At 38.3% G+C, this 24,289-nt stretch overlaps 1 protein-coding gene across 2 annotated transcripts in view; it reads right to left on the reverse strand.

Annotated features, from left to right (window-relative positions):
• NOX4 (NADPH oxidase 4) overlaps nucleotides 1-24,289 on the reverse strand; it is a 99,103-nt gene that overhangs the window by 30,497 nt on the left and 44,317 nt on the right. For both annotated transcript variants that reach the window (XM_056493451.1, XM_056493459.1), the window contains one exon: nucleotides 6,743-6,824. In XM_056493451.1, the coding sequence (XP_056349426.1) occupies nucleotides 6,743-6,824 (82 nt within the window). The remainder of the gene's footprint in view (nucleotides 1-6,742; nucleotides 6,825-24,289) is intronic.

Consider the following 24,289-nt stretch of genomic DNA (forward strand, 5'->3'; position numbering starts at 1 on the left):
GGCGGAAGGGATCCTTTTAACTTCCTTACATAATGAATCAAAGAACCTCACTAATAATTTCAGCATCAAACTACTATAACTTCTGAGTTGTTTCAAAAAACATCCCTCAAGATATCTGGTGGCAGATAATTCCCCACAGTCTCATGATGCTGCTCAATAGCAGACATGTATGTATCAATTAATTGGCAAGCTTTATCAAGAACTATGCTCATAGTCCCCTATTGGTCTTACTCCATTCCCTGAATGGTTTCATCTCCCAAAAGTTGAGAAAGGTTTAATCCTCTTTCATTCTCAGTCCACCATTTCCCAATTCTCAACTGGGATTATCACAATGTTTTGCATGAAACAGTTCATGCCTGCTAATGAGCCACAACTATGCTATGATAAACAGGTAAGTTCAAGTAGAATTCTAGAATGCTTGGTACTTAAAAGAGAATATGTATGCACATGGAGCTTCAATTTTGTATGTAAGTTGCTGCACAAATATTTATATTTTTTTTACCCCCCACATCTTTCTACCTAGAAAGATTTGTACTTGTGCCTCAGGTTTCAGGTCTGAGCCCTGGTGAAGTTAGCAGCCTAATTCCCTTTAAGGGGACTGGTTCATTCTGTGCTGTTGTTACACGAACTCAAGGCTTTTGGAAAAAGAACAAAAGTGTCCTTTTTTTGCAAGATACTGCAGTACTCTGGCACTCTGAACAAATATAGCTTATGTCTCGAGGAATCTGTGACCCATATCTTAGTTTAAAATGTAGTCCTAATATTTCAAGATACTGACTTGGTCCTGTTTGATATTATCTGGATGGGTCCACATGAGTTCTTTGTAGAATCTGAGCTCAAAGGTGTAACACACAGTATGAATTACTGTCCTCTTTCTTTCTGTTTTCATTTCAGTTCCAAAAATATTTAGATCCAATACTTGCATTTTTATTCCTATAACATGACTGCTCTTTTTAATGAGCAGCTACCAGCTACCCCATTGCTACTTTTCTTTCAATTTCCTAAAAATCCCTAATGACAGGAAAATGCACTTTACTTAGAATGGAGGTTTTATTATCATGGAGCTCAGCCTTGCACTGGTTTGTAAACTCTACAAAACAAGGTGTTAAGGGGTTATCACTGCAAAAAGTCACATTAAAAAAAAAAAAAAAATTTAAAAAGAGACAAAATCTCAACCCCCTTAAATATTCTTTTCTATAAAAAGCTTGAATTTCTTTTAAAGGTCATTCCAGATTCCTTAAGCAAGTCTCTTATTTTAATCAAGTCATCAAAATTCTCTGAAACTCAGGCTTCTGAGGACTCTGACTGATGATGAGATAGTTTGCTTCTAGCCTGCATTTTGAAATGAATCTTGGAGCACTTCAAAACCAGTAATTATCATGCTTCATGTACAATGCTACACAAAGCATTAAAAGTGCTTGTGTGGGCACTTCTGAAAGGCTCCCTCATTTGGCAGTTTCCCATCTGATTTCAGCAATATGGGCAGGCCATGTGTTTTTGCAGTGGAAAACAGGACAGATGTTATTTCAGATGAGAGAGCCAACTGCACACAACTGGAAGGACTGTGGAAGACCTGATTTCTATTTCTGGTCTCATCCCAAGGAGAATTGTTCCTGGATGATGCTAGTAACTCACATCACAGTCCCATGCCTCAGTTTTTCCTCTATAACAAGAGGACATCTTTTGTAAAGCACTTCACAGGAAGCCTTTAATAGAAAACCACTCCATAAAAGTTCTCCACCCCTTTGTAAAATTAAAAATGTCTTTGCCTTTGCAATGAAGACTCGGTCATGAACACAGAGGTCACAATTTTTCCCCTTGAAGAACATCAGGGAAGATGTTGCCTTTGTTTCTTGTGCAAACTGAATGGGGTTTCAAGGCCATGATCCTGCTAGCTGCTCTCATTCATGTTTCAGTCTGGGATTCAAAGGAATCTCAGTGGATGCACTGATTGTGCAGCATCACTTCCAGCAGCCACAACTCACTACTTTCTTCAGCTAGACACAAATTATTTTCCTCTAAAAAGAAAAATGTTCTCAAGACAGCTGCAAATCAGACAGAAGTTTTATTCCTGGGGTATTATTTATGAAATTTTATCTGTTTCTTGGCTCAGATCTCAAGCTGTAGGAAATTGCCACAGATCCATTACAGATCCATTATCATTAGAATGAATAGCAATTGGGAACCAGAAGACACAATGGTTTAGGGAGGGCACTAACTTTCTGCCGTCTGTTTGTCTAGACTTCTCAAATGAGAACTGAATAACAACATTTAGCTTTGCTTGAGCTGAAACTTTTCAGCAGCTTTTCAAAGATGACCTTCACAAATATGTATTTGAACACACACACATATATAATATAAATCATGATCCTGTGTTTTCTGGGATTTTTGTGCATATACCAGAAGATACCTTAATTTACTGTGAATTTGTAACTTTATGATTGATGGAAAGTCAATGTATTTGAAATATTATTTTATCATATGTGCTAGGTTCTAAGTTCATTTTTTTCCCCAAAATTCAATACTTTGTCATTCCATTTAAAGAAAAGGATTTATTTCTTATACAGTCAAATTTATGAGTTTAGATTGTCTCCCTATTTGACTATAAAGAAGTACTGTTATTTCTCTATTTGCACATTATGGAAACAGTCATCAAAATTTTGTTTTTCTTCATTCCTGCCTTTTTCTTGTTTGTTTGCTTTTTTTTTTTTAATTCTTTAAAATTTTATTTTATTTTGTTTATTTTGATTTGTTTTAAAAAAATAAGTGGGAATACTTTTGAAAGGTTTTTAAATTTTGGGAGAGAGACCTTTTTTTAAGCCTTACCCTGCAAGAAATTATTATTTATTTTGTTCAAGAGAAGGGCAAGTTTTAAACTGACCTCCACCCTTTTGTATGGAGGTGTCATTTCAGATGATACAAGACTTTCTTGCTCAGCAGAAAATGCTACAGTGAGATGGCAGAAACTGGAAACTGAAGTTAAAAAACATTATCACAGGTGAAGTAACTGACAACTGAAACAAGCTGATCTAAAGGCTTGTGAGTTTTCCAGTTTTTAACATCTCAATTTGATTCTAAATTCCTGCTCTGGCTGAATGAAAAACTTGCTGCAGGGATTATCAGTAATGCTCTATGGCTTATGTTAAGAAGGGACTCAAATTAGCTGGAACATTAGCTGGAACCACTCCTTCTGTTCTTAAAATCTCTGAATCATCCAAAAACTTTTTTACCAAACCCACAGAAGATATGAGTGAAGACTGCAAATATTTCTGAAGGGGGAAAAAAGAGAAGCAAATAATCCATCTAAAAAACCCATATTTATGTGAGGATTTCAGCAATAACTTGAAAATATAAAGGACAGCTGAACTGTCAAGTCACTTCTAGACAGAAAAAACCTGCTAAAAACCTGCAATGCCAAAACCATGTACGAATGTCATCAGCAAAGCAAGCAAGGAAAGAATGAATTAGATACCAGCATGAGAAAAGCTCCTGCAGAAATGTGCTAAATGTGAAACCATTAAAGTTTTTTTATGTAATGCTCATTTGAAAAGTAAAGAGTTGGGATAAGATTTGTTGACAAAAGTTTGGTTTGCTGACAGACCTGATTGTGTTGGAGTAACTCCCCCCAGTGACTTCATCACTTGAGGAGTGATGGAGAGCAGGACCAAGCTGCAGATAAGTCTGTCTCTTGTTTTGTGAGCAGAGGGCTTTCCCAAGAGGCTATGTCAGCAGCAGCTCTGCACCCCAAACCATCTGCTTGCCCACAGCTGCAGGTTTATTCTTAGTTTCAGGAATGTGAATCCTTGTGGACATGGTAATGGCTTCATGTCAGCAAGGAGACAGGTTTTTCCCCTCAAAATATTTCTCTTTGTTTCCAGATGAGGTGGATAAGGGGGGTTTAGTGACATTCTGACTCCTGAATCACATTAGTTACCTGAGTATCAAAAAGACTTGCCTGATTAGACTGCTCTTTCTAGTTCTGTGACCTGTAACTACACACAGGGCAGTGTGTTTCATTAAAAACTCCACTCTAGGCATGAGGCTGAGCATAAGACTGAGCCAAGCTCCTTCTGCAGCCCTGTGGAGGGAAGTGAGAGGCCAAGCCCTGCAGGCTGGGCTGGCTGGGTGGGTGCTGTCCCCAGCTGGTGCTCATGATGCCATGAGACTTGCAGGCACACAGTAAAAAGTCAAGGTGATGTGCTGTGTGGCTTTGTAAGACTTGATCTTTGTAAGATCAGGCCTCTCTATAGTCTCCTCTGCTTGCCAGAGCAGGTATTGGCTCCGTGGCTAAGCCAAGGCTATCCAAAGAAAGCCCAGCAAACACAAGGACAATAAAAAAATCCCACATTTCTCCATCAGCTAGGATTGCAAAGCATGTTTCTTAGACACATTTATCCCAAAAAATACAGGAAAATGTCCAGGCATATTCTAGAAAATTTCTCCCAGCCGTCCCAGTGCATGAACATCTCTGAGAACAGGCACCCAAAATTATCCTGCAGTTACCTGGGAAAGAGTTCAGGTCTTAATGTAATAAATGAACAAGGACATAATTCAAGCAAGAACGACAAGGTTTCTATTTCTTCCAAAAGTTGATGGATTATAGTTTGCCCATTTAGCCTTTAATATTTATTGCAATAATTCTGAATATCCTGAGTGCCTGAGTGGTGCTGAACATCCTCCTATCCAATCTCCTTCCTTTGGACATTTGTCTCTTAGATATGTGAAAACTTTTATCCTTTCTACCTACTAAGCCCTGCTTAGTCAAGCTATTCAGCTAACTCATTACTAAGAATTCTCTTCTATTTTTAACCTTCAATATTCTTAGGATTTCTTTTATCATTACAAGCTCCAGTTTGTGCCCTATGACAACATCTCATTAAAATGATCTTCCTGCTCAGATCCTAATGCAGCACAACCAGACACTGCTCAGCTGAAGTCAATGAAGGGAACTGATTTATGAGATATGTCTCTGCATTACTTAATTTCTGTTAACTGACCCTTCAGTGAAAATGAGAATAGGAAAGGTAAAAAAATGGTATGGGAATAAGACAAAATATATTATGAAGATAAACAGGTTTTCTACTTTGCTGAACACAAGTACCTTGCTCAAAAGACAATTTCCCTGGGGATATTTGGATATGTTGAGAGTGTTCAATCAGTTTCTAAATGAGCTGTAATATATGATAAATTTCTGTAACATTTGCACCAATTAATGATGCTATAAACAAGAATCTATTACTTCTAAGAACATACACAAACTTCTTTTTTGGTTAGGTGCCAAAATGTGGTTGACTTTTGTATTTTAGAGGAATCATTCAACCTTCCCAAGTAATGTGTCTGAAAACATGTATCCTTTTTGTGATGCAAGGCCACTGTAACTTCAAACAGCAGCAGAGCTCCACACAGCCATTTGCTCTGTGATCTTTGAAGAGTTGAAAACATCCTCTGTCAGAAGACAAGAGACAACTCATTTGCCCATGAATTTGACATTGTGTAATATTATTAGTAGACTTTTTGCCAAGAATGCTAGCAATAAATTGAATGTAATGAAATGGAAAGTCAAACATCTTAGGAATGATTTATATACAGATAAGTCTGCTCTTTGAGGAAGGACAACGAATTGGTTTCTCAGACCAGTCTGACAATATCCATATCAAAAATCAAATAGTCTAAGCCAAGCAAAGCATAGTACTGCCAGGGTAACAAAAGATGAGGAGAAAAGTAATAATTCATGGAAGTCCTAATGAAACAAGCAGATCAATCCATACACGTAAGGTGCCTTCCATTATTCCATATATTGTACTTCCACAGTGTTCCAGTAATACAGTGACAATGGACAATGCAACCAAGAAATTGAGGGGGGATAAAACTGTGTCTCCCTTAAAGTCAAAGCAAAACTTCACCATTTTCAGAATCAGGATTTCATCCTTGAGTGCTTTTATTTTCAAGTATTCACAGTGAGGAGGTGACTGGCTTTCAGCACTCAGCCTCTCTAATTGCATGCTCTTAAAAAAAATTTAATTTAAAGAGATTTAAAGAGAATAACTAGCTTCACTGATTTCTTATTTATTTCAGAAACCTCCTAACAATAATAACTAAAATAAATAAATTTGCTTGTTTCCATCATCATTGAGGGACTGTCTTCATTCGTTCTTCCATCTCCTCCCTTTGTCCACCTGCACTTGCATTCTTTCATTGTTCATTCTGGTCAGGGTTAATGTGAGGACTATTTCTTCTTCTTTCCCCTCCATTGCCTCTGTTCAAGATGAAAGTGATTGTTTCTTCCAGTCAATAGAACAGCTAGTCAATATAAAAGAGCTTTGATTGTTTCACTCAGGTATGTCACTTGGAAAAAGAAGAGGTATGTCCAGGATACAAAATACATTCAAGACCTCTTAACACTCAACACTACTCTTTTGATCCCTTTAGGAATATAGGGCAAACATATATCCCTGAAAAAAGCAGAAAAAAAATGTTTCCTAGTGTTTTCAGGCCTTCAGAGGAAAGCCTGTTAAAATTCAAGGGAATCTGTCACCATTAATGATGGAATTCCAGACGACAAGAGTGGGAATTAGCCTGACAAAACATCTACCTGTGTCAACAGAGAAACTAAGCTCCATCAGACACTGATCCAGCTCTGCCTGAGGACCTTGCACCAAATCATGTACACTGCTATAAATGCTTTACTCTCCCTGGCTGCAAATAAAGATTTTATTTCTCCCAAGAAGACAATCTTACTTACTTGGGATAGCGTCTCTGCTGAAAGATGGGCAGAATCTCTGTATCTTGATTTGAATGGAGAAGCAGTAAATCCCGAAATCTTTCTGTCAGGACAAAGAAGAAAAAAAAAAAAAAAAAAGAAGAAAAGAAAAAAAAAACAAACCCAGACTGTGACTCTGCATTATATGTTCAGGCCACAAGTAAGCAAGCAGTAATATCAGCGAATTCTCTTCTCCAGCAATATTAAGCAGAGGACAAAACTAAGCATGAGGGACTAAAAAATCACTGTTTCCTGTAAAACTTTTTAATATTTTAAAATGTCTTTTCATTCAGTATTGAATTCTAATAGAGCCTACAAGTTTCTGAGACCTGCACAGAGGTCTTCTGAGTATCATGCACAGCCAGCTATAAACAGTCCCTGCCTTGAAGAGCCTAGTCTAAACAGAAAGGAGGAGCCCCTAAGAATTTACCAGCCATTCAAGGATCATAGTTTTTGAAACAAACATAGATTAGTTAACTCATATAAATTAAACTGCAGTACAAATCCTTCGGTAACTGACTCGATGTTTTTAAGGATGGTTGGAAGAGTAGATTGATTTTTTGTCATTGTTATTTATTTCAAAAACTGCATGATAGTTTTCTACATCTGCAGAGGTTGTTTCTCACATCTGCAGGAGGTAAAGCTTTTCTAACTTAATTTCACTGCCCACCAAATGAAGGGATGGTTGTAGTTTGCATAGCTCCCTTTCTCTTACACTGTTCTCTAGAGGTGGTTAGACACAGTAAGTCAAGTGGGATCTGTGACCTTCTATCAGTCCAGATTTCTCAGTTGTGAAAGATGGGAATCTCCTCAAAATTCAGGGATAGAATAGAATTTTCCACCCAGATTAAATTCCTTTAGTACATCTGGTAGCTCTCGATAACACAGGAAATGCTTCTTCATGTTTCCTTCTTTCTGTCCATCAACTGCAACTTTATTCTGTCCTACAGTGACACAGAACCATGCCCCTTCCACCCCCTAACCTTCCTTCAATACTTTATATCTGTGGCTGAAATTCTTCAGCTACAGGTGTTATAATCCTTCTTTTGCTAAACCACAGTTTGTAGACTGTGTTGTGTGTGGCAGCTGTACCATAGATTTCTCTAAACTAACTCTCTTCCACGAAAGTTTTCATTCTGGAAACTGAACCTGAGGATAAGTGAAATCCTCCTCCTCTCAGGCTCCCATGTGTCTTAAAATATCCTCTAACAACAAGCTGATGGATAAGGAAATTACAGGACAAAACCTCATTCAGCTTTATGTAATGTTCTGTCATCAAAACTAAACTACATTTATTTGGATACAATTCTGCTTTTTAGCCTCTAAAGTGGAAAGAAACCCATCCAAACCATTCTTCATAAAGCTGTAATACCTTGAAAAAAAGCACAGTTTTTCAGAAAGAAAACTCTCTTGTTAAGGCCTCAGTTTTAAAGGTCAGCTGTCTCACACCTCTAGTCTTTTCTCAGCTGGCTAAGATGTAATGCAAACATCTTGGACAAGATACCAGATCTGCCAGCAAAGAAAGAAGGGCTTATCTTTGTTCCTTTATTTCTACATCTCTTCATATTCAATTCTGAAAGAAATAAGCACTCCTACTTCCAAAATTCTTCTGACATCTTCAAAATGTAACTTAGTCTTCCTGTACCTAACTAGAACAAAGAGCAGATGTGGCAAAAAAAAATAAATGCAATAAATGCAATGCTGTAAAGATGAATGTAAAATCCAATGAATACCTTTCAGGAAACAGCCTGCTCACTGTCTTGAGGAAAAGCTTGCCATTATGCTACTTCTTGACCTCTGCTTGAAGTTTTAGGAAGATGGAAAAATTTGCTTTTCTTTCAGTCTTCTGGTACATGGCAGTAGACTGCACACCCACATGACCTATCATCCTTAAAGATGATACATTACCATCTTTGAAAGCCAATGTACAACAACTGAAAGGCTTCAGAAAGTTTTCACTGATGCAAAATATCCCCTCATGTTTCAGAGCTAGCACATCCACTTCCACCTCTGCTTCAGTAATCTCCTCACACAGCCCAAGCTACCATTGCATTTCCAGGCATCCTTTACAAACCATCCTCCATCCAAACAAGATCCTTTGTGCGTGCCTGGTGAAGGAATGGGAGGAAGTTTCCAGTGGCAAACACTGGGTGACAGCACTTCTCTCCATGACTGGAGGGATTCTGATCTCCAGCACACGTGTGAGACACCACGATTAAGGATCTGTCTTTGTGGTGGCACAGCTGATTCACTTCTGAGGGCTGTAACCAGGGTGACAGCAGTGTAAAACACACAGAAACAGGTTCTTACTTCAATGCTTCACAACACCACATCACACGTAGGTGAGTGAAGCTCTTTCCAGATCTCGGTAAAGATCTGTGACTCTCCAGGAGAGACAAAGGACATCTCAGTGAGTGTGCAGATATGTCCTGCCCCATTGTTCTGTCTGAGATGGATATCACCCAGGCAGAGAGCCATATTCCATCCCTATCTCCTACTCTGTGACTCTTTCTTGTGCTGCTGCCCTTTCACATTGATCAAGGCCACCTGGCTGCACTCCAGGACTCAATTCAGCAAGCAGTGATCTTGAAAATATTTTGAATGGTAATGTGACAGGGCTGGCCAGTACTGGAACAAAAGCTGCCAAGTTATGGCATCTGAAATTGGCCTGAACAGTTTTCCTACTAGATCTTGTTTTAGTTCAAGTCAAGTTTTTTTTCCCCCCACACTATGGCAAATTTCCCAGGCAGATGTACTTTCTTTTCACCATATGACTTTACTCATTTTTCCATGCAGCATGGTTTATCCTCAGACAGCAACCAAGCCCCACACAGCTGCTTGCTCACTCCCCCCATGGTGGGACAGGGAGGAGAATCAGAGGAGTAAAAGCAGGAAAACTCATGGATTGAGACAAAGACAGTTTATTAGGACAGACAAGAGAAGAAATTATAATCATGGTGGTAATAATAAAAATAATTAGAATACAGAAAATAAGTGATGCACAATGCAATCAACTCCCATTTGCCAACCAATGCTCAGCCAGTTCTGAGCAGAGGCTCCTGGCCAGCTTTCCTCAGAGTTTATGCACTGAACATGTTGCTATACAGTATAGAATATGACCAGTTGGGGTCAGCTGATCTGGCTGTGCCCTTCCCTACTCCTTATGCTTTCCAACCTTCTCACTGGCAGGGCATGTAAAGATGAGAAGTCCTTGTCTTAGCATAAAGACTACTTGGCAACAACTAAAACATCAGTGTGTTATCAACATTATTCTCATCCTAAATCCAGAACACAGCACTGTACCAACTATTGCTAAGAAAACTGACTGTTCCAGCTGAAACCAGGACACCACAGAAACACACTGTATGGAGTGTTGCACCTCATCTCAAAATCTGTTCTACAGCTTCTCCTAGCACATTAATCCTCCATGTCCTCCTTAAATCCTCTCAAGAGAAATGGCATGCAGGAATTGTGCAACCTGTCACTTTTTATGACATTCTCATGTACGTGTGCATACAAAGTCACTCTAGTACAAATGACACTATTGTCTTTAAGGATCATCCATGGAGCTGATGAGGGAGGTGACAAGAGCCTTGGCAGCTACTGACAGCACAGGTACTTTTGGTGCTCTTAGAAAAGTAAACATGAGAAGACTAATGTTACAAGAGAAGGCTTTTCAATTCACAAGAAAAAAGTCACAATGATAGCTTCCCAAAGGGGGAAGAATTTTTTCAGAAACCGAAGACCTTGTTCTAATTCATGGTTACAACAACAAATGAAAGACTTGAGAACTAATGAAACCAATAATTAGAACATTTTTACATTATTTTGATTTGCAATCAGTAGTTGATCAATAGAACTAAAACAAGTCACAATTTTTTCATTACTTGAATAATTTTAGAGAAGTGTCTTCCAAAACTGAGTCCCTTTTCCTGTGATACTTTTGTCTAGGTGTTAGTCCAATTAAAAAAAAAAAATACACGTATCCAAGGTAGATTACTTCTGAAAACTGGCAATTACCTTCTCGTTCCTCATTCTGCTCATACAATTTGCATGAGTTTAAGTCTGTACTAGCTCCAGGATTGTTCACATTTTTCTGAGAACAGCTATACCATTGATTGTTTTGTCACTGCTGAGTGTGACATGTGACACTGCAGCCTGTCTCACTGTAAATCTGCTCACAGGACAAAGCTCTCACAGACATCAAGAAGGGCTGGACAGTCACATCTTATGCTCAAACTTATGTTTTCATGATGATGAGTGCCTCAGCTTCCTCCTGGCTTTCATTTTCAGTGTACAATTCCTTCCAAATCCTTTACCAGTGAGAAATCCTCAGTTAAATTCAGGCAGTCTCACTGAGACCATACATCTTTAGTTAAACATGTAGCATAATTAATTACCTGTGATGATTGGAGACTGGTTGTAAGAACACAGTCTTATGCCCTGTCCTCCTAAATCAGGAAGGCTGCAGACTATAAAGAAGGGAAAGTTTGCCATTGAAATCTTTATGGATTTAACCTGTCCTATATATTTATACACCTTTCTTCCCTGTCCTTTATCTAATTTTTCTTCTCTCTACTGCTCCTCCTCCCAGCATAACATATTCAGAAGTCAGCTACTGGAATCTCAGTTATAAATGCCCTTACCATCTTTATGGTAATGCATGTTATGCCAAGCCAGTTAATCTACAAGGACAGAAGGATGCATTTCAAGAGAAATTTTCCCTTAAAATATTTAGATTAATGCCATATTTGTTCTCAAACAGAATGGGGTTGTGCTCAGTATGGTGAGTTGACAGAAATGTCAGAAAAATGAGAGCAAGAATGGGCACACAGTGTGAAGGTCACTCAAACTGGTTACACAGTCCAGTTTCCTTCTTCCAGGATACACTATTACAGAAGTGGAAAGAGAGACAAAGGAAATTTTTGCAATATTTTAATATCTGGGGCTTCTCAAAACAGAGAAAAATAATTTGTATAGAAGGTCCCTGTGAGTTAAAACACATTATTATTCACATTCTGTAGACAGAAACACACTGTGGCACAAAGAGCACTGGCCTTGTTTTTTAAAGCTGTCATGTCCCTGAAGCTCTTATTGCTTTAGCAATTCAAAAATTATGGCAAAAGTTACACACTGCAGTTGTGTGAGGATTGACTCTAAAAGTCAGGTCTTGTGGTTGTCTTTTCTTGCTCCTTCTTGTTCAAAATACCTTACAGAAAATAACAGCAAAGTCACTCCACTTTCACAGTGATTTCACTCTGCTGAATTCCAAGGGTCTTGAAAAATCAAATCCTTCAGAGTTTGATGGGTGTGAAGCTATGAGGTCATGGTACTATGTAACTGAATCTGAGACATTACTGGTTGGTTTATCCCAGCCACCTTTCACCCAACACCTTTAGAACATTTTCTGAACCTCTAATAAAAAAAGGTTGAATTGCATACAATCAACTGAATTAAGAACACTGTAAAACCAAGAGCAATTAGCTTAACAGGATAAGGATTTTTTTAATACCAGTTTTATGGATTTTTTTATTTAATTAAGTTAATAAGCATAAATAGAAATGTGATGAGAAAGCAACCAGAGAGTGGGAGAACAGAAAAGCTTCATCAGTTATAAAGTACAGAAATTGCAGGTCAGCAGCCAGCCAAGCTGTCTACCAAATGGTCTACCCATAGTGACACTCTTATATATTTGGATATTTTGTAGTGATATGGCTGTAATTACCTCTTCTGCATTCACTGAGAAACAAATATCAGCTCCACCTTTCAAAGGGACACTTCTAAGTCCTGCAATTTCAAACTAAAAACCTGCCTAGTTTTATGCAAAATGCACAGTGGTCTGAACACCTTCCATGTCATGAGTAAGAACTTGCAGTAATTAAAACAAAATACATTTAAAAAAGAAGTCAGCTTTCTTAAAGCTGATGATACTTAATAGGATTTGAGATCCACTAATCTGACTTGTTTTCAAGCTCAGTAAATTTGGAAATGCTGTCATAAGTAGTTCCGCAGTGCCTTGTAAAAATAAAAGGCATTTAGGAAGAAGTCTTTGCCAGTTAAGGGTTATAAAATGATGATGAGCAACAAGATGACATAAATGTCTGATATTTTAGTTTGACTTGTGGCTTATTAATGGCTGAAGGTCCTGAAGTTAAGGAGCTATCACTTCTCTCCTCTTCAAGTCAGTGCTACAAATATCCTCCATAAGATTAAAAGGGGAGGAAAAAAAAAGATCATAAGTTAATGCTGATGATCAAAAGGTTTCAAAATGATTACATCATCAACCTTGGAATTTCCCTGAAACATACATATTTTGCTGATAGAGACAGGCTTTTTGACCAGATTGAACTTCTATGATTCTCAGTCTATTAAGCCTCACGGACTTTAATTTTCCTATTTTTCACCACCATTTCCTTCTCTCCTGATCAGTTTTCTGAAAGACTGCTTAGGGTCATTATTTACAGAGTTACAGAAAAACCCTGAAAACTAGTGAAAACCCAGAAAATTGAAAACTGTATATAAACTCTGCTGTTTACATTTGTTTAAGGGAAATAGAGAAGCCTTTACAGAAAGGCAAGTGGATTCTTCATTTTCTAAGGTAAGCAAATAAATAATGATCATTTTCCTTTCTGCATTTTCTTTTACAAGACTTTAGTTTATAAGCAGAGAGGGGAAAAATAAGGAATTCAACACTAATCATTACATAGGTCTGCAGTCACTTTGGACTTCAAGTCCAAGTCACTCTGGACCTGAGGAATCTTCAAGATACTTTGGACTTGAGGAACAGTCCTCCTTTCTTTAAATAAAGTCTGTGTACGCCCTGATTTCCCTCTTAACCTGCCTTTGCATCCTAAAAAGCTCCTTATCTTTTCTCTAAATCTATGCCTAGCAGTTTAAAATCATTCTCCCTGATTCCAGCATCAGCAAATCCTTTTCCTGAATTCGAGGTGCTTTCTTGTGTCCTTAAATTGTCCCAACTGCTACATCAAAATTAGCTTGGATGGCTTTATTTCTAACTAGATCTCCCTTATTTACACTATAATCACACATCTAGCATGGTTTAGGTATATATAGCCATATGTCAGCTAATGAAGAAACAGAGCAAAAGGCAGCTCTTGTCCCAGGAACCTTAAAAGGTTGGAAGATGAATGATGGGAAGGAAAAAGCATCACTTGTTTTGTTTCCAAACAGGGAGGAGAGATTCTGAGGACCGTATTTAGACTGCACTGTGCACGATGGACCTGACAAGACATCACTGAGTGACCCAGACTGCCTGTTAGCTACACTGCCAGACCTGGGTCTCCCTGACAGCCAGGAAGAGAAGTGGACACAACACCAAAAGTCAAGCAGTCTTGATACCCACCACTGAGCTAGAAATCCTTCTGAAGGCTACACAGCAACTCCCTAGTGGAGCTGGGAATTAGCTGACTGCTGGTGCTCAATATAATCAAGGAATCTTAGTCAAGGAACATTTTTTGCTTTAGAGATAGATACTTACTATACTTGAAGACTATTTCTGTCATTCCACAACTCAGCTCTTGCTAAGTGCAACAATAAAACACGGTTTCTAAACAACACAAGACTTCAGCTTTCAAAAATACCTTTATAAATACATGCTCTGAAGGAAATGTTATTTATGCAGATTTTTTATAGCACTGCATTCTACAGTTGCTACCTTTGGTTGTGAAGAACTGTACTTTGCTTTTTGAATTCTCCAAGAAAAAATGCAGGGAGGATCAACTACCATTTCCTTCACTAATGCTGTACTTTTCTCTTTCATGACAAGCCAGAAGAAACTATTAGGCACCAGTATATCTTTTTGGGCTTTAAGATAATACAGTAACACATGTTCTAAAAAGTCCTTATTTCATAGAAAAAGAGAAAAAAATACAGTATGCAAAGCAGGGGGGAATTCAACTGGCTCTCTCTTTGTAAATTGCAATCTGATACAGAAACTGGAGAATCCCCAATCTTTCAAAAGCTACATGGAACTTTTTAACACTGAAATGGAGCTACTGGCCAGCTGTGCAATTAGTGCAATACTATCCAGCTCTGCACATCTCCAGAGGGTTTGCCTCAAAAGGCTGAGCAAAGGCACAATTCATCAGGCTGTACTGATTCACACCACAGCCCCCCTACTCTAACACCTGAATTCATTTGCAGACACATCTGTGGAAGAATGATCACAGGGTAAGACCCTTCTGCTTTCAAGCTTTTCCATGTCAGTGCATCTCCTGAGTCTAAAATGGTTTGTCTATTAAGAAATTCTTAGACTTCTTTTTAAAGCACTTGCCCAGTCCCCATGTAAACCTAATCCATTCCACACCCTTTGACAAGGAGTTCTGTGGATTTCTCACCTACTACATGAAGATTCATCACCTTATATTTGCTCTGAAATCTCACTGACTGTATTTGTTGGCCAAAAACCTCTGATACTGGCAGAAACTGTGAACAATCAGACACCACCCACCCACTCTTCCAGCTTTATGCATGGTTTTGCAGACTGTGGTTATATTACACTGAATTACATCTTTTTCAGGCTAAAGAGTCCCTGCATAGTCAGTTATCCCATGTTTGGAAGCCTCTCCATGCTTCTTTGCTGCTCCCTCCTGAACCCTGGCCAGGGTCATGTCTGAGTGATGAAGACCAGACCTGCACACAGGATTGAAGTCCTGGTAGCACCTCAGAAACACCCACCAGCTGCAGAGTCACCTCCTTGGCTTTATTCTCTACTCCACTCCTAATAATTTTTCTCTTTATTGCTGCTGAGCACTAAGCTGATGTCTTCATGGAAATAGTTATCATGATTCCAAAGTGTTATTCTTGGGCTGCCATGGTCTCATAATTTCCAGCCATGTGTATCAGCTTGTCATCAAACATATTGAACCCCAGCACATACCCACACACATACATCCACTGGTATTTTCAGCCAGGTCTAAAAATAGCTTTGCAAGTGTCATGTATTTTATACATTTGAACAAGCTACAAGAACTTTTCATTAGAGATTAATATGGCAGTCACAAAATAATGCAATTAACCCTATCCAAGACTGAAATTCTGTACCATAACAAAACCACTACCAGCCATTGTGAACTCATTCTTGGGCTTTTGCCTGTTCATGTTTGGTAATGATTTAAAATGTAAGCACTTCACTCTCTTACTAATACAGACACAATTTCATCACTACTCTCATATATGCAAATAAATTATTGTATAATAACTATATTAATAAGGATCACAGAATTGTTGAGGGCAGAAGAAATCTGAGGAGATAATCTATGTTCTAAGCATGGTTATAAAGAGCAGGTTGCTCATGGCCATGTTCAGTTGGGTTTTAGATGATAGATGATCTTTAAGGTCCCATCCAGACCAAACCACCCCATGATTCAGCAGGCCTGCTTGTGAAAAAATATGAATAGCAATATTTTGTGCTGTTCCCATTAATAGCCACCTTTGGATAAAACTGCAAGCCCATGTTGTATGACAAGAGGGACAGAGCCAATTAGGAGATAACTGTCCACACAGCTGAGAGACTTGTGGGGCAGGACACTGCCCTGCTGATCACCAGTGCTGCTGATCACCAGGGCTCAGCTGACCTTAGAGGGATCATCAGGCATCACCTGGCCTTGCTCACAGCCAGGCTGTGTGAATACCTGCAGGGAAGATGCTCAGCTGTTCCCAGAGGGGAATACTCGGATGCTGGATACTCGGAGTGAACAGTGCTGACACCCTGCACTGGAAATGCCTGTCCAGCCAAACACTTAGCTGAAGTGCTGGAAATAACAGTGGGGCTGCAAGTAAGAAACAAAAGCAGGAACAGGGTACTAAGGCACTCCATTGATCTCTAAAAACCATTTCCCCTGTGTTTTCAGCTGCCTCTTTCAGAGAGCACACACAAATTCTTCTCTAAAAGCACTAGTTACAGTGAAGCATTACACAGGATAATGTGATCAGAGCTCAGCTGGATCTTATTTCCTATATAAATTTTGCTAGTCAGCTGGGGATGATCCACTGGGAAGAAATGTACATTTTTTTCTAAAGATCTAATCACATCTGAGGCTCCATTTCTTATAACATCTCTCAAAGGGCATTATCAAAACCTTAGCAGGAAATCATTTGAATGACTGACAAATGAAATGAGCCATTAGATACTGTTTTCCTATTTTTTTTTTGATAGGTGATAAAATGTTATGCACGCAAGTGTATCAGAAAATGTATCCAAATCATGGTTTAATTTCACCCTGATGTGAGCAATTCTGTTATTTCTTCTTACAATTGAATTAGACAAGTCATTCTTGAGAACTTAAGCCAAACAACTGCCTGAATATAAACTACTACATACAACCTAGTGTGGCTTGTTTTCAGTTATTGTTAATTCATAATTTCTTAAAAACACCTATATTTGTTGACTTAGCACTAGCTCTTGTGTGGACTTTTGTTGAAATATGCTGTGGTCATCTCCATTTTGCAACTATAATGTTATGAACATAATTAAATATTAAACAGACATGTTTTTACATGATAGAAAGTCTGTTATTACTCAACAGAAAAAGTATTCCCAGCCTTGAACAGGAGAGGACAGCTAAAAAATTTTACTATTCAATACTAAACTGATAACTATTCTCTAGAATAAGTGGTTTAAAAGGATTTGGATCAAATAGTTCCTCACATAACTGTGAGGAAATTACTTGGCACATCTTTATCTGAAAAAGTGATTTTTGCCAATTCCTGTAAGCGTAAACTATCATTAGATATCAGTTACCAGTCACGACCTGGCACATATCCCTGGTGCAATACATCAATGTACAATCATAAACTCAACAATACAGAAATTATAAAATCCTCTTCATGGAGACATGACACTTTCTGGTGCATGTGAGCTGGGAAGTATGGGACACTTTTAAAGAAGTATTCTTTCTTAACAAATTTTTGGATTAAGGAATTGCTGCTTTTTTTGGAAATTGGAATGAGAAAATATCATTTGCCGTGCTTGTTAATAACAGGGCACAATTAGCATAATCCCCTCAACCCATTAAAAAATGAAAGCATCAAGTCACAGAAACCATAAAAATGTCTTTAATTGGGAATTTTGCTTTTTTTAAACCAGCCACAGCTAAGCTCAAGAGACACTCAGCTGACACAGTGCAAGTGAAATCCTTGAGGGAAAGCCCTGTGCCGTCAGGCTGGCACCAGTCACTTGGCAAAGCACAGCAAGCACCACAGCTTTGACTCTGAAATGTGTGTGGGTGTCTGTGGCATCTTCCTTGAGGAAATGGCATTTACAGCGTGTTCAGTGAATAAGGGAATATGTTAAATTTATGACAGGAGATAGTCCTTAAAGCTGCTTGTTGCAGTGAAGAACTAACTGCCCACTGATTTATTTTAATTTCATATAATATGAGGAGGCTTTTTGGAGGCTGTAGGTGTACTTGTTATCACAGTAAAACCCTCACAGCAGACACTTCAGCAATACCCAAAATAGCCAGTAAGCTCTGAAACTCTTCCTCTCCCCAAACCCCCTTCAACACTGAAAGAATTTTCTGTCATCTCCACTGAGTGCCTTTTTCTCCAACACATATTAAAACACTAATATGTTTATTTGGATACACAGACTTTCCAGGCTCTCTCCCCAGCAGAGAAGCATCCTCTTATTCATGATCATGGTGTTCACTACAGAATTTTAGGTTTTGCTAACTCTTATCTTAAAAATTTTCTGATTCCAGGTAAGTCACAAAGCTATGCAGTCCTCCACTCTATATGCAGAATAGGTTCCCTTCAAATTACTAAGAACACAGTGATGGCTTTCTATAAACCACTGTCCAAATTTTACTTCCTGTAGATGGCAAACATTTCCAATCAAACTGTTATTTATCAAAGATTTTGAAACTATAAGAGAAAAAAGGTAATAAAATTTTAAAACCACACCCAAATGCTGAAGGGATTATGTGTGGGAATGTATATATAAATAAAATACAGCACTCCATGCAAGTCATAGTTAAGTTTTCTCACATGCCCTTCTCTTTTCCCAGTTTCCTTGCCAGAAACTGCACTCTGCCAAGATATGAGTGTGTCTCTCTCCAAGAGAGAATGAGACCATGGCATATTACAGCAAATATACCCTAAGCTGGGAACCCGGCCAAGAGAAGATAAAGAAAGCTGGAGACATACAAATCCTAAGAGGCACTTGGGACAGCATTTACAAGTAATATTTTTGGCTTTCAGACAGTATTCTTGACCATATGAATTCTTTGAGAAACAAGCAGTATTTTTCTATTAAAGAGTTAAATGAACTTCTTAAAAAAAAAGGTGTTATATTTTATATTTTATTCATTTACTAGGCAATTTTATTGTTCATATTTCTGAAGGAAAAACTTGCTTTAAAAAGTAGCCAGGAATGTTAGTTCATTCCCTTCTATTTGCTTTGACTTCACTGCTTCTTTGTCAAACCTGCTGAAAGGCACTGCATGCCTGGAAGACAACCTGGTTCTTTCCAGCTGTTTCAGCTGATCTAATGAGAGATATTACTTCTTCCTACAAAATCTCCCTCTCACAAAATATTATGCCATTATTACATACTTTGGTTTTATCTGCTAGAAATGTTACAAATTATATTAATAAGAATCATGATATCCTTTTTGAAACAAGCTCTGACACTTTGTCCCCATTTTGAGGAAAAAAAAGCTTTAAAGAAAGAGGAAGAACAGGGGCATGCCAGAGCTGCAGAAATGTGGGCTATAATATCAGTGAAATGAAATACAGGCTGCATCCTGCCCATCAGCTGCTGCACTACATACCAAAGGGCTATTTATTGCTGTCACAACAGTCTACTCCATGTACCACAGTGCAATCTCCTTTGCATTTTGGAAAGTGATTTCCAGGCTATGAATTCCCTCCTACAGCTTCTCCTCACAGCACTTTAGTTAATACTGAGATAATTGAGTCCTTTGTCTCACAGAAATGCCACGTTCAGCATGTAGCAGCCAGCATTTCAAGTCTCCCTCAAAACTGGGATGCACTAGTAATTAATTTACTTTGCTATATCTTAAACTTTATAGCATATTACACTTAAAGTATTTCTGCCTCACTGCCTTTTGTAATTTAAGGATCTGATGAAAGGAAAAAACTGGGTTTTAATTACAGATTAATTTAGTGGACTGGCACTCACAAAAGGATGCCTTTGTATTAAAGCATGGACTGCACTGGCAGTTTGACTACATTCCCACTAGGAACCTGCCTCCACCTCTGTGCTCTGCACTGGGGTATCCAAACTTTGAGGCATAAGACCACAAGGTTCAAAGTTGAGCAGAGAGCTGTGACTAGCATGTATTTTTGTGTGTGCTTCATATAAAATGCATAGCCATAAATATTTTAAACCAAACTCCTCTGTTCATAGCAGATACCAAAATATCTGTTTGGAGAAGCTGTGGAAACTTGCTGAAACTTGGCCAGTTCTCCTGATATGATACTTTCAGTGAAAATTCTGAGGTTTGGTTTGATTTGTTTCTTTAAAAGAAGCCAATTTTTTAAGGCTACCACATACACCTGAATTCTATTTTTGCACTTGATAACTATACAAGTGGTTGGTGGCAGATTTTTATTAATAATATTTATGATTTAAAGGGATTCTTCTCCAGGGGAGGACAAGGCAGCTGTGGTTGCAAGATGCCCCTTAAAAATTCTTGGATGACAAACTATTTCCTTATGATGAAACTCAAATTTTCCAGCTCGTATTTGATGCATCTGAGAAATGATGCATATCCAAAAGGACAGGATTGAGCAACAGGAGGGGGTGGCACATGAATGCAAAGCTGAGTTGCAAGGGACTGTAGGAAGCTGAGGATAAAATTTGGGGGGGTAGGATTTGCCTTCCACAAACAAGATCAGCATTGATTTTAATGCATTTGGGAATGGAAAGCCATTTTGGAACAAGTAACTGCTGTTTCAAGGATGACTGAAATTCAGGGTAAGGACATGTAGGTGGCAAAAAGTGGAGTAAATGTACTTGAGAAAGAATGAGAAAATATACTGCAATAAAGAATAGGATATCCTAACTGTAACTTCAAAGCAAATATTATGCCAAGAAGCAGTTATATAACACCTGTTGTGAAAATAGGAAACCTCCTTTTTGACCACGTTATTTGATCACAATGACATTTGCAATGCTGTCAGAGTTTTAATCAACTCCCACATAATTAACTGCTGAACACAGCAGAAGTTCTGAGTGAGTGCTGGCCCCTCTCTCCCTTCCAATCCAAGCACCAGTAGAAACAAGCAGACAGGTAGGAGACACCAAGGAATGAAGGTCAATACAAGGTAATGTGACAGGTCAACCACCACCAGTAATGGTGGTGGAGAGGGTCCAGTGCAAAGAAACAGACAAATACCACATCTTAAAATTCAGATTTAATACCAATAACCAGATAGAAGGTTCCAAGGTGCCATGTTCATTTTCTGTATCTGCACACAAATGGGCAAAAACTAAAATGTGCACACATTTCCTAGGAGTGCCTCTTGTGCTGAAATGAGGAAAAAACCAAGAAAGAGAAGGAAAAAACAAAAACACAGGAAAAAAACTACTAAGTTATGTAATCACCACAAAGTTGAGATTCATTTTCACAAAAAGAGCCCAAGAAAGGTTGAAGCTGAAAACTCTGCAGATTACAACCCCAAGGTTGTAATACAGCTTCTGTATACAAATTATTCTGAGAAAGTATCAAGCATCATGTAGGAGTTGGGAGCATGTAAAGATAACTGTTCCTTCTAGTAATAAATTTTATAAATATCTACAGTTCCTACACAAGTTTTTCCAAATTTTTTTAAGATTCTAAAGCTGAAACAGATTTTCCTCATTAACTATGGCAATTTTTACAATCTGTTAGAAAAGGATCACAAAAAGAACTATTACAAATCTACTCTTAAGATATTTATTTAGTTCAAGTGCACTAAGTCAAAATTCCAAATCTGAAATGTGTCTAGTTTTTTCTTCTGTCCCCAAGGGAGAAGTAACAATAAACTGGGAACAAAGCTAAACATTTGGCAGGGATTCTTCAGCAGAACTTGGATGGCATCTAAGAGAATCTATTGCCCCAGGGAAGTGCAGATATGCATGAAGAGCTGGTATTTTGATGTGAACCCTTGTATTTCTCTAGAAACTATGCTCAAACAAAGGAAAATCCAGCCAAACTTTGTATATTCAGTGCTTGAAGCAGCTGTGTACCTCTGCACAGACACTATGTAAGCAGACTAACAGAAAAATGGTGAAAGAGGCAACTCCAGAACAGCAACTTTGCTTTCTTAAGAATGCCATCACAGCACACAGTGATTACAAAACCAGAAATATGCCTGGCAGTCCACTCAAAGACATGTCCTAGAGCTTTTCTCTCGTATAATTCTATTTTCAAAGTGGAGAGCTTTTTGCTTTTTTCCACTACATTCATTCTGATTCTATCAGCTGCTACATGCTAATGTGCTCCACAGGCTTCACTCCTGTAGCTCCTAACAGAGCTGAAAATGTCTGGGGCATGACAAGAAATCCTGCAACGTTGTGTTCTTGGATCAGTTCTTAACTACAGCAACATCCATACTTCCAGTGCATAATGTATCAAAGCATAAAAATAAATTTACATTGAGTCATGTAATTTTCTATAATCATTATATGATTAAAGAGTGCCTGGGATATGCAAAAATGTGGAAGTCTATAAATAACAGGATGCATCAGGAAAGGACCTTGTGTGTAGGAGAGAATTTCCTTCAATGTAGCTTTCTCACCCAAAAGTCTCTTTTCCCCTCTAGACGTAAAACTCATTAACTGTTCAAATTGGATTTGACTCAAGTTACACTGTTTTTGGTACTAAGTCAGCTGGAGTTCAACTAATGTAAAACAATCCAGGTCTGGAGCCAAAAATTCAGATGTGTTCACCTTCAGCATTAGTTCTTTAATCAGAACAAAAGGGCTTTCAACCCCTTTTAGTCAGTAAACTAAATCTGTTTTTTTTCTTCACTCTCTTAATCCTGCCTTTTCTTGATCTTTTTTCAGGAGTAAAATAAATAATGAGCATTAATGGCAATGAACAATATATTTATTATTCTTTACTGTACACTATGCTTAATTATACTGTTAAGGCATATTAACTTCTCAGTAATGCAACCATATCATTTGATTACTAATGTCAAATTTTAAAAAGAAAACAAGTAAACCTTTTTAGCACTCAATTCTGCTATCTTCCTCAGAAGTGTAAGATTCCCTGACAATACAAAAATTGTCAGTCATAAAAATCTATCAGTGGAAAATAACACCTATCTCATCTCTGTTGTGTTCTTCCAAAACCACACACAGATTTTGCTGGAACAACTGACAGCACCACGTCATTAACACCTTTACACCCTGCCAGGAATCTCATGGAATAACTAAACACAAAAAAATGTTACTATGGAATGGAAAAGGCCCAAATCAAACAGAGCTTGAGGCAATAGCAAAAGAGTTGACCAAATGTTCATCACCAGTGAGTAGATATTTTTAAAGAAATTCAGTAGCAGTTACAGTGAACCTGAGACAACCTTGCCACTTCCTATGGACAGACTTTGTAGCCTTATTATTCCTTCTTGTCATCTTCTGTTCCACACATGCCTCCAGTCAGAATCAGGAACCACTAACAATACAGTGGATACTTCAATGCATCTAAAACTGTTCCCAGGGTAACTGAACACAAAATATTGCCTCTTTGCTAGATGCTACACTTGATGAGAGGTTCCAGGTAAGCACAGGAATGCACAGCCTTGGGATGCTCCAGGCATCCCCTAAACAAGGAGCAGCAAGAGCTAAACACAGTCATGCAGATACTCCTGACAAATTCTCCCAGACTAGAATGCTCAGATCATTCTTCCTTCAGAGGCACTTAAAAGGCATCTGGTCAACATGAGAAAAATCCTTAATCAGGCTCCAAAATCCCAAACAACTGCCTTCCTTTTTTCTTTTTTTTTTCCCCCCTGTTTAAAAACAAGTAATTAGGGGTGTGTACTGTTTGCTGTCTCAGGTCTTACTCCATAGGGAATTAAACAAGATCCATGCTTTCATACATTTGCCATGCTCTGGAAAATTGTTGTTTTTAACTGAAAAATGGTTTGTTTGTTTTTCCCTCCTGAAATGTTCTGCTCCAAAGCTGGACCTTCCAGAAAAAGGACTGACAATATGTGACAAAAATTCCCATTATGCCATGTCAGGGCTCCAAATAAGGTTGCCTATACCTGAATGACCCAGTGACCAGGCATAACCCCATCTGTAGCCAAAAAAAATGAAGCAAAGATATATATTTTCTGATGAGAGTTGTTTATTAGGGTGGAGCACATCAGTATTCCATAACCTGTCTGTTCTGGCTCTGTGTGGACAGTTCCTGCACACATCACCACCTCCTGCTGCCACAACATTTCGTAACCTATAGGACAGAGCTCTCAGACTCAATGGCTGCTACTCAAGTGCTCTTATGGCATCCCTACAATAAACATCACAGTGCTCAGGACAAGCTTGAGAGT

Source organism: Oenanthe melanoleuca, chromosome 1 (assembly GCF_029582105.1).
Source record: "Oenanthe melanoleuca isolate GR-GAL-2019-014 chromosome 1, OMel1.0, whole genome shotgun sequence".
Classification (NCBI taxonomy): Eukaryota; Metazoa; Chordata; class Aves; order Passeriformes; family Muscicapidae; genus Oenanthe; species Oenanthe melanoleuca.